Consider the following 11,838-nt stretch of genomic DNA (forward strand, 5'->3'; position numbering starts at 1 on the left):
AGAAATTGGCCACATATAGACAAATAACATGCCAGAGGAGTTAACACTATTAAAAGGAGTTATAAACGTTACAGTTTGCACCTACGACGCCTGGTAGAGGCTGCTATGACTTTGACTTTATATATTGGGCAAGTAAAGAGGAGACACAAGCAAATTAACCAAAAATATGGAAACGTCAACAAAGGTTTATCAGACAATGAAATTTGATGACTTATTTCCTGTTGATTATGATTTTCTAAATGCCACCACGATAAACGAACAGGTAACAGTTTTAATATGGGGAGGGGGCAGTGACCGTTCGAACTAGTTCAGCAACAAACAAAGTAATTTGAGTTAAGTAGGTCGACGAAGACAAACAAAACAACGTCGTGTGACGCATTGAACCACTTTTACCTTCCTGCCATTGACGAAGAAAACAAGCTCCGATTTCTCCTCGGGTCCCGTAGTTAGTTCCGTCTCTGGCATGATTTCCCGTGGATGACAACTGCTTCCCTCTCCAAAGTTTCGGCTGGCGACAAAGTCCAGTAAGGCTAAAAGGCTTCCGAGGACCAAGCAGGCGGAAACTCGGTCAAACTGTCATCGAAAGTACGTACGCAACTAGCCCGACACCACTGCCAACACAGTGCAGGGCGGAAAACAGTCGACTTTTGGTAAACACGGACCTTACGAAGTTGGAACGTACGAATTTCTTCGATAGGAGGGGACAACTAGCTAGTGTGTTTGGCAAATTTGAAAGATCACAAGCATTCCCATCTCTTTAATTATATACCACAAATAAACAGTTATATAACTGACTGTTGTGATAACTAACTACTTATTTTATTGATCACAAGTGGTTTTTAAGGAGGTTTGGACCGAGTAGCCTACACCCCGTAGAGGCAATGGTAGACTCTGTATTTTTTTGGAGGCGTGCCAACTAAATGGGCGTTTACCTGTATGCTACCTGTCATTGGTTAAACGTGCTATATGGCACGGAGGTATGCAAGGTGTAGCCTCTACTACCAGGCTTCGTGAGTGGGTAAAAAGAGTAGAAAATACACAGATGACACGCTAGGGGAGTTGGTCTGCTAATGCTAACGTTATATATCGTTCGTTACATTTTGGGGGATTTGCTATTTGTTCATTCGAGTACATTCGGTTGCGGCAAATTGAGTCCTTTTATAGCGGACCAAATCCCCTGACATGTTATTTAACGTATTTAGCCTAGAATTTGGCAAATTTCTACTCTTCCCAGCCGCTTTCGAAGCCTGGCAGAGGCTAGTAAGGGGGCCCCGTCACCGTATATGTACACTTAATATAGTGTTAAGTGTTAACCACCTGTTAATGTGGTCAAACATGCTACTAGTATATGGCACGTTGTGGGGTTAGGGGCTATCAGTCAGTCACAATATTATGCAGGGCTATTATGGGACTTTTAGCCTTAACTTTAGCACATTATGTGTTGTTAACACGATGGTGGGATAGATGAAAGAATGTTCATTGTTTGCCATCTTCTGCTCACAATAAACTTGCTGTGATTGCTCCGAAAGCTCTCTAAAAGTAGCCTCTAACTGTTACCAGGCTGTAGCTTCAGAAGTGGCTGGAAAGAGTACAAATTGGCCTTAGATCAGAACAAGCCAAACTGTAACTTAAGTGGGTCCTCTGGTAGTGGTCAGGGTTTGGAAAGTTGCAAAAATATTAGCCTCTACCAGGCTTCGGGAGGCAGGTGGAAAGAGTAGAAATCAGCCAAACAGAGAGAACTCCCCTGGCATGTTATCTCTCTGTTTGGCTGATTTCTACTCTTTCCGGCCGCCTCCCGAAGCCTGGTAGAGGCTACAAAAATACATTAATTCACCACAAAGCACCATATTTAATTGCTTTGTCCTTCTTCAATGGCTGCGGGGGGTGACCTGTGAAATATGCGCGGGGATAAAAAAGTGTCCTTCATTAATTTTATTCATGAGATTTACGAGCGACAGAAGGACACAAACTAAAGAGCTCTTTGATGGTATGGGGCATGTCAAGGCAAGGTCAGTGATTTGAACAGACATGCTAATACAAAAAGCGCCTTTGTCCCATGCTTAAAGTAAGAGATTGGAATACTAGTAGTACTTTTCCAGAATTTCGTGACATGGTAACCTGTCCAATATTAATAACATTAAACACTAGGTGAGCAAACTTTTTGTGTTGGATCTAAAGTTCTCTAAACTCTAGAACAGATAACATCTGTGTCCATAATATCACCAGGGTCCATAATATCGCCACCTTGAGAAACAGTGTGCTTAAAGATATTTTTACTGCAACATACTTTTGGTATGCACTCCTTCACACATCAAATGTACATGCCTAGAGTGTGTTGCAGTAAAAATATCTTTAAGCACACTATTTCTTAAGGTGGCGATATTATGGACCCTGGTGATATTATGGACACAGATGTTACATATGAATACTACATTTGGTTGTGACGGTTCCAAACTTGTCCAATATTATAAAGTCTTGCACAGAAAAAACAGTAATCTCCAAGCAGATCCTAGGGTGGCAAAAGACAGTATCAAATTGGCCGGGCAGTATCCATTTGCCAGAGAGGGTCCATACGCCACCCAGGGACTCTCTCTGGCTTTTGCCACCCTAGGATCTGCTTGGAGATTTTTAGAAAACATTGTGGGGTCCTGTGGCGCAACGGCAGCGTGCGCGACTCGGAACCAAGAGGTCCCGGGTTCGAGTCCTGACATGCCACCGATCTTGTGCCCTTGGGAAAGGCACTTAACACGACTTTCCCCACCCAAACTCGAGTGAAAATGAGTATTGTCTGTGCAGTATTTGTTTCTATGTGCGGGACACAACACCAGCAACAGCTGCCTCTGTTCCGCGTGTATTGCACTGTTGCAATTTCAATAAATCAAATCAAATCAAAACATGACTTGCACAGTAAGTCGAGAGAGTGTGCGAGTGAATCCTGCTATGTGTATGATGTTCTATGCAGACGATGCATTTATTAGTGAATGTAGAAATCCTGTGTGTGGTGGAATGGGTTGACACACGTGTGCATTTGTGTGCTCAATACTGAGTTGTCTGAAGATGTAGTGTAGATGAGGGCCAGCGAGCCCTTTTTCGTAAGGCGTAATCAGGCTGTTTTAGACTTCGTAATTCGTAGGCAGCCTCCGCAAAAATCAACGTAATTCGTAATTGGACATTAGCCGCAAATCGTAAAGTCGTAATCAGCTCTGAGACTTAACGTAATTCGTAATAGGCGGTGAAAATTTTGCGTAATTCGTAATCACTACCCCCCCCCCTGCAGGCCCTCGTAGATGGCTCCAGGCCATGTTTTCATGTTGTGAAAGGACTACTTTAGGCCATACCAATTTGATTAGTTGGTTCTCGGATTCAATGAAGCAGGTGGTGGAAAAAAACAGGCCTATGATAGCAACAAATCTTACCATAGGAGCCACAAAGTCAACTTATTACGAGGCTGGTTTATAATTCAAACAATGGATCTTAAACTGTTCAAATCACTGCATTCATAAATGGAAAAACTGTTGTAAGAAGTACAAAATGCAGGAAGGCATCAGACTTTCTCCAATTGTTTGGTGCCAAAATTTGGACACCTGACTGGTGTAGGTTTTTTTTTTTTTTTGCAGGAACTAGGAAGAAAATGACTGTCTTCAACTGTTGGGGCCAAAATTTGTCTTTCATTGAGCATTTTGCAGTTGATCTTTTTTTTTTTGCAAATCAGAAAAAAGTGGACAGGGCAAATCCGAGAAACAACAAGTAAAATTGGTGTGGCCTTATGTACGATTGTATCTGATGGGGTAAAAAAAACATCTCTGAAGAATGGAAAGTTTCCATCAGTGTCCTTTAATGAGGTAACATCAATCAGCATCCTAAGTGTCTAGCAAACAGATGAGGTAATGATATATGTATTTATATACATATATAGTTGCCAAGCAATAGTTGCCAAGGTGGCGGTTGTTCAATTTAATTAATTCAAGGCAAGCAACTTTTCTTCCCAATCCTTTTACAGTACAAGCATTTCACGAAAAGAAGATGGTTGTTGTCTTTCTTTCTTCACAAGGAAATGAGTGTCCACCTTAAACATACACAGAGCTGAAGCTGAAGTTGGCTTAGTGTAAAGACTGCCAAAAAAGGGTAAGCAGAAATGTCATATTTTACAAGGGAACAAGGTAGACATTCTTGCATTACCCAGAAAACTAAATGCCTTGATAAGGTTTTCTTTTCTTCTTCACCATACCAAGCTTAATAAGCCTGCGTTTTGGAATCAAATTCAATACATTATAGCTAGTGCTTCCCCAAAACAGTGTCTAGAGAGGTAGATTTGATAAACATTAGAATCAAGACTGCGACAAGCAACACATCTTTGCTCTGACTCACCTGTTCCAACCAGAAAATTTTTTTTGAGACTTCAAGGCTTGGCTGGAGGATTGGAAAAGTACATGTTTGTAGTTGAAGGACCTTGTTTCCCATTTTCAGGTTACGTAGACATAGTGTAAACTTCTAGACTTGATGAAAAACTGTAACAGTTGCAGCTTTACTGAAAACTCGAATCATTATGAAGTGTACAAACTTTTGTTCAACTTCAGCCTCAGCTCTTTACATATCCGTGACAATCAAACTCACATCATATGCCATTGCAGCATGCGGCTACTTTCGGGGACATTAAAGAGTAGCCCAACGTACAGTTCATATAGCACCAAAACATGGTTGCAGACAGCAACAGATGCTGTACGACAATTCTCTTCAATGCGGCAACCAAAAAAATTGGTTGCATACAGCAACGCATGCTGTGTTACAATTCTCTTTGAGGCAACCAAAAAATAGCCTGGGTGCCATCCTCCGTAGTATTCGCCCGCTCCCTAATGTCGCTAGCTACCACAGGGTCTGGACTTGCTGACATACATGTATGTAACGTCTGGAATCTGAATATTCGTCCAGATTTTGAACGAGCGTGCCGAATGGTCCTACTAGTCTAAGACCTTTTTTGGGGTGCGCTCTTGTAGGAAAGGTGTGTACATATTAGGTAAGCCGTTTGGACGTGAACGGCGACGTTAAGATGGATCTTATTCTTATGTTCTATCGCGCCGCTCGGGCTACCTCATTACGTGACGTCATCACAGGACGTTACATATGTCAGCAAGTCTAGACCCAGTGGTAGCACCAGCGACATTAGTAGCGATATTAGAATACTACGGAGGTTGGCACCCAGGCTAACCAAAAAATGGTTGCGACCAGCAACACATGCTGTCGGACAATTCTCTAGCTGTGCGGCACCACACACACAGTTTTCATGAGGTATTCAGAGTTGATCCTTTGTTTTTTTTTTACATTCCTATCTATGCAACATCGTTTGACAATACCTTGTTTCATTCTTTCACCCTCGTCAATGTATTACTCTAAAGAGGAGTGCAGGCATATGGCAGGGAGGTGAAAGCATGTCGGCAGAACGTACTGCGCCTGCACAGAACCCTGTATTTTCACTGTTTTCGATGGATTTTTGGTCAACGTTGCATTAGAATTTTTGCCTGTTGCAGAGAATATCTTTTCCGACATAACATTTGGAAACTACAGACGAGATGTTTTCCTTATACGACCTTATATGAAACGTTCTGTCCAAGTGCTATGTACAATCAAGGAGCTTTCATCAAGGAGCTTTCATCACATGAAAGCTCCTTGGTACAATACATTACGGGTTTCGCGCAGGTGCAGTGCCTTATGCCGACGTGTTGGAGTTGAACCAGTAAACTCCCCTAACTTGACGTGAAAATATCACGAGAATAAACATGAGGTCTTGAGACATATTTCCTGGAGATAATCTTGACCGTCAAATCCCTACAATGTGCCTGCTCTTCCCTTCACAATTTTCACTGACAGATTCACAACATGATAATAAACTCTTTTTCACAAAGCAATTATAATACATCCATCTCATGGTTCATTTTTCTTGGCTGCAAACCGCACAGTTTCAATTTTACCCTTCTGTGTACCTTAGGCCGCACCAATTTATTTTGTTGTTTCTCGGATTTTTTTCAGAAAAAATCAGGCGCGACAGGGCGAAATAAAAAAATTAAAAAAAAAAGGCCAAGGTACCCCATGATGGCCGAAAACGTTACAATATGAGCCAAGAAATGAACATACCAGGCTGGTTTATAATTAAAACAATAGATTTTGAACTTTTAAGGAAAAAAATTGCATTGTTACATTGAAAAACTTAAGAACTAGGAAGAAAAGGACTTTTTTCAACCGTTTGGGCAAAATATGTCTCTCACTGAGCAGTTGATTTAGAACCAAAAAAAAACAATTTTTTTTCAAATCAGAAAAAAATGGACAGGGTGATCCGAGAAGCAACAAATTAAATTGGTGTGGCCTTACCAGTAATCATCGTGCATTTTTCTTGCTTGGTAGCCACACTTGAAGACTACTACATGTACATCTTGCTGCAATTTCTTTTCATAGTCCAAAATACAGCTTTTCTTCCTTATAATGGCATTAAAATCCTCACACACACAAACACACTATCAACAGTAGTCACCTGGAGGTAGCAAAGTTTCAGTGAAGGCAAATTGACATTTAGTGCTAAAAACACTTGAAAAAAGCCGGTTAAATCATAAGCCTCTAGTCCATGCTGGCTAATAGTAACATATCCTATGAAACAGATCGTACAGCCAGATCATACTAAACATTCTTACTATTAAAAAGGCTAAAAGATAAGCTTTCACAGAGCAAACTTACTAGTTGCACTGACGAGTTACTAACCAAATACACATCTGCTCTGGACATCCTTGTCTTACTCAACCCCTAACAGCTTCCAGAGAGGTCAGTCAGCAACATACACTTTTCAAAATATCAACTTCTTGAAGAAACCTCAAGAAAACACAACGTTTAAAGGAACTCTTGATGGCTGTAATCAATTATTCAATACAACGTGATTGTAAAAAGCACAAGCGCTAAACTCTACGAGCAACATGACGTGAAAAGTGACATCAAATGTCCAAGCATGATCACAACAACGTTTTACAAGCAATGGATCTGTAGTAAGTAAACTTTCCAATAACCTATACGTGATATGTTTGAATCTTGTCTCTGGGTTATCCACTAGTATTCTTCACATTCCTTTCCTTTCAGAGACTGAACTAAATGTTAAGATAAGTAGTTTGATTGTGGACCATATTTTTTCCATTCCTCTATCCGGCTGGCAAGGTGTTACTGTAACAGTATATGAGAAAAGATGAAGCTTAAATGCACTTTTCGCTTAGTCTTTGAGACTTTCGAACAACTGTATGGTAACCTATAGACAAGTTTCAACATCGTTAGATGCAATTCCTCAATATCATCCGCCTGCCACATGATTTCTGGGAAATGACAGGAGGGGGATGTGCCCTTTCAAAGACTTGTTTGTTGCTATAATAATTAGATCATAGAAAGGCTCAGCCTGAAGTGCAGCATAGAAATGAACAAGCAAGCTTAAGGCGATAAAACTCTGTGATATATATATACAGTATACACGGCGTTTCAACAAGTGGATAGCCAAACGCTTATGAGGTAGAGGTACAGATTGCTTGCTATACCTACTGCTGCACTGAGTCTACAAACCTTCCAGCTTACAGCATTCATATTGTCCACTCATTGTCCACTGTGGACAAACGCCTACTACTACTACTACATGTACTATTTCACTTTACTTCCCTTTCGTGAGAATCATAAAGATAACTGCTCCACTTTCCTAGTACATGCGAGATATTAAAAAGACAACCATAACGACTACCCTGGCATCCCAAACAACTGTCTCGTCTGACGTGGAACCAAACACAAAACAAACCGGCCGTTCGCCTACGTTTTTTGTACAACTCTGGAATGCCGATATGCCCTGAATCCCTTGCCCTTCCTTTCTGTAAGTCACAGCATTAAAGGCATCCAGTGCAGTTTTTAGGGTTTGGAAACTTGAATTTTTCAAAGCCAATATTTTAGGCATTTATCTACATAGTGAGTTGAAACCACACTGCCCCATGTATATTGACCGTCATGGAGCAAAAATTCCCAACATCCTGACGGAAATTCTTACCGGAAGGGCCCAGGGCTGATTTTTTTAGGGTACCTCCCAGAAAATAAAGGACTCGTTTCTGCTGTTTTAAACGCCCAAAGTATGAAATGCTGACTCAAATGTGCTAAATGTGAAGCAGTATGTGTCAACATCACAAAGATTGCCTTCTTCAGAATATTTCCAATTTTGCTGCCCTGAAATCGCATTGGATGCCTTTAACCTAGCTGGGCACTTCCGCGCTGCAAGGATGTGTATGTTTCTCTCCATCCGTGCAACTAAATAGTCATGACACCATTTTACAACCATGATGAGGTATATGAGAGACAAAGTAGCAGCAATCACACCAGAGGTTTTGCCCATTCTCATGCCTATAGTAGTTAAAAATCGTCTTGTTGTATTCTCAGGGCTCGAAATACTGGGTGCATGTGCACCTTAGTGCACCGAAAATTGGAGCTGTGCACCCATTTCTCTCTGTGGGTGCACTGGTGCACCCAAATATTTTTGTAGGTATTTTTGTACACAACATATATAATGGTATGCAGGATATTCTTGGCATACAAGTGTCAGAAAAATCTTTGTTGTAAGTTATCCCCCATTTGAGATTCAAGCTCAGAAGAGGAGCAGTAAGATCTGTAATTAGTTTTTGTTTTATATGGTGCACCCAAAAAATTTTTTGTGCACCTAATATTTTAGGTTGGGTGCACCAGTGCACCTCTTCCCAAAAATGAATTTCGAGCCCTGATTCTTGTTATTAAGTCTCCCATTGTATGGGGACTATATAGGACCACGCACATCTATTTCCAGCCAGCCACAGAAGACTACTACCTGTATGTAAAGCCTCCTCCAGTCTCCTCAGAGGTAGTTCTCAAAGAGCCATCCAGTCAGTTTTAGTAGTAACATCGTCTGCACGTTGAATGTGTATTAACTGATAACTTCACACACACACATCACAATCCCACACCTGTTACGGTGGCACGTCAGCAGAACGTACTGCACTTACACGAAACCCTGATTTTTCAGTTTTCTTTAGATGTTTGATCAACATAATTGCATTAGAATTTTTGCCTGTTGCAGAAGATATCTTTTCCAACATAACATTTGGAGCCTACAGACGGGACGTTAACCTAATATATTATGTGAATACGACCTTATATGAGATGTTTTGCCAAAGTGCTATGCACAATACATTACGGGTTTCACGCAGGTGCAGTACGTTCTGCCGACGTGCCTGTTACGGTGATGTGGCAGGAAATGTTTGACGTTTGGTGGAGTTGTTGTCCTAATGTTCAACCATACAACCATCATGAAACTTGATGGCCCTCACCACATACATGTACATGTAATATACACAGTGGCCCTACTAGATTTAACACGACTTGTTTGTGGCGTCACATCACTCACACCCCTGCACACCAACACAGCACGGTGGAACTGGCATATCATATACAGGTGCACTAAAGGTAAGCATTCTTTAGAAGCATGATATTGCCAGCATGTCAGTAGAACGTTACAGTGCCTGTGTGAAACCCAGATTTTTTACGTCTTTCATTTTACGTTTGGTCAACGCTGCATCAGAATTTTGCCCGTTGCAGGCGAAATCTTTTCTGACGCAACACTTGAAAGCTATAGACGGGATGTCGTCCTTAAATACACACGTACAACCTTAAACAGACTGTCAAAGTGCTATGCACACAATACATTACGGGTTTCGCGCAGGTACAGTTACTGTACTATCTGATGACGTGCCAATATTCCCCATCCTGTTGTTGATATCCCTTGTGATGCCGGGTTACAGAAATGTTTATTGTGGCTAAGCTTCCAGCCTCACAGTCCCTCTACCCCCCCCTCCCCGTCCCAACCAGAAAGGCCAAGCTGTGCCCACTGCGTGACTGTTGCAGGTGGTGAGGCCACACCAATTGAATCCCTTGGTTCTCGGGCATTTTAAGTTCAAACTATACCAAGTAGACATCATAAAATCAGAGGGCTAGGCAGAAAACTTGAATATGACTGTATTTAAGACAAAAAAAAACAAAAACTGAGGGCACCTAGGCATCAACCTGGTCCTCAGACTTTGTTTTCATTCATGAGTTTTTTCCAGTTAACCAAACTTCGAAATAAAAAAATCCGAGAACCAACAAATTAAATCGGTGCGCCTGAAGATGAGATAGCGTACTCTACAGGGGATGTAGGAAGCTCCGTGTCCGGTTATTAGATCTTGGCTCCTTTGAGCGCCCGTAGCGCCTTGCGCGCCGCGGCCGACTTGGCGATGCGATAGTTGCGCCCGACGCCCTTGAACTGACCCTTGCCTATGACGGTGACGGTCACCCGCACTTTCCCGTCGTAGGTCCTCTCTGATGGACTGTTGTCATGGAAACAAAACAAAACAGTGTCATGTCAAGTACTGTCATCACCTCAAGCTTTCACACCTGTGAGGCTATGAGCATAGTTTTTTGTATTCTATACATGCAAATTGAACTGCTTGGATTTGAAGATACCTTAAACTTACATGTAGCATGAAAGTTCATCTGAAGTGGTAAAATATATTATGAGACACTTAAAACAATATATGCAATATTTATGAGACACTTAAAACTGTTCTCCAACTCAAATTATTACCAAAATTTTCCATCAAATCACTTGCCAATGGTCTTCCTTGGCGTTCTGACCTCATTGCTATAATTACAAGGTTTCATTCATGTTTGGCATCCTTTGAGTTGGAGAACAACAGTTGAAAGTTTCTCACAATACCTCGAACTTGGCTGACAAAACCCAGTACCAGTAAGGCCACACCAATTTAATTTTATGGATGACATCCTCTGAAGACCCCCAAACTAGTGTGCGCGGGCGAAGAAAAAAAAATTCCGGCCAAAAATAAAAATGCTACTGAACCACAGGAATACAAAGCTGGTATTGTGAATTCCCGACAGTACTTAGAGGTGTATACGACAAGCTGGCACATGCTGGCTTTTTGCGGCATTTATGAATATCGGTACTGTACTGAGTTCTTGAGTCCATAGCCTGGGTGCTCGGCTCCATTTTGTCGCAGACTAGCATGGACTACCCAGGCCTAGAGCTAGGCCAGAGCCTAGGTGGAGGTGATATTATTATTTTTTTTTAGGGCGACAGGCGAAAATCAATGCGCGCGCGGGTGTCATCCATAAAATTAAGTCGGTGTGGCCTAAGTGCACCCACCTGAACTTGGCTGTCTCAGGCTCCATTTCCAGCAGTTCCCGTACAGGGGAGCGAGGCACCTTCGCAGAGAACTTGTCTGTAAACAAGGGAGAAGAAAACGAATAATGTTGGATAACTAAAGATACAACATGTAATATTGCTGTGCCACTATTTTCCATAGGAAATATTTTCATAGAATCTTGCACTAAAGCTATCTACCATGCCATCTAAAATGACCCTAGCAAGTCCAGATCACAAATATCAAAAGTGGAATTTCTGCTGCAGTACCATTACAAGCTGCCAGGGTACCCCAAATCTAATCATTTCGAGGACTAATAAAGTCCTACCCACCAACTAAGTTTACTGACAATCCATTCATAGCTTCTTGAGTTATTGTGCAACCACCCCCCCCTCCCCCGCCCTCCCCACAGACATATACAAACACTACCAGAAACATCTTAAACATTCTGGGCAAAATACGTCGATGAAGGTTAGACATCCAGGTAATACGATACGCCAAAAAAGCAGTTACTCAAGCAACTGGATATGATTTTTGAAAAACGTCAGACGTTTCAGCTAGTATCCACTAGCTTTCGTCAGTGACTGAGGGACCAGAGGGGGAAAATGCAGTTTTA

At 41.7% G+C, this 11,838-nt stretch overlaps 2 protein-coding genes across 6 annotated transcripts in view; both read right to left on the bottom strand.

Moving 5' to 3' along the window:
• LOC109484060 (xanthine dehydrogenase/oxidase-like) overlaps window positions 1-659 on the bottom strand; it is a 41,464-nt gene extending 40,805 nt beyond the window's left edge. The window contains exon 1 of the mRNA XM_019787257.1: window positions 394-659. Within this exon, the coding sequence (XP_019642816.1) occupies window positions 394-465 (72 nt within the window). The 5' untranslated portion in view covers window positions 466-659. The remainder of the gene's footprint in view (window positions 1-393) is intronic.
• Window positions 660-9,310: 8,651 nt separating this feature from the next.
• Window positions 9,311-11,838, bottom strand: part of LOC109484048 (endoribonuclease Dicer-like) — a 63,017-nt gene continuing 60,489 nt past the window's right edge. For all 5 annotated transcript variants that reach the window (XM_019787238.1, XM_019787234.1, XM_019787237.1 and 2 more), the window contains 2 exons: window positions 11,225-11,300; window positions 9,311-10,391 (listed from right to left, as the gene is read on the bottom strand). In XM_019787238.1, coding sequence (XP_019642797.1) covers window positions 10,241-10,391; window positions 11,225-11,300 — 227 coding nt within the window. In that variant the 3' untranslated portion in view covers window positions 9,311-10,240. The remainder of the gene's footprint in view (window positions 10,392-11,224; window positions 11,301-11,838) is intronic.

Source organism: Branchiostoma belcheri, unplaced genomic scaffold (genome assembly GCF_001625305.1).
Source record: "Branchiostoma belcheri isolate BF01 breed outbred unplaced genomic scaffold, Haploidv18h27 scaffold68, whole genome shotgun sequence".
Classification (NCBI taxonomy): domain Eukaryota; kingdom Metazoa; phylum Chordata; class Leptocardii; order Amphioxiformes; family Branchiostomatidae; genus Branchiostoma; species Branchiostoma belcheri.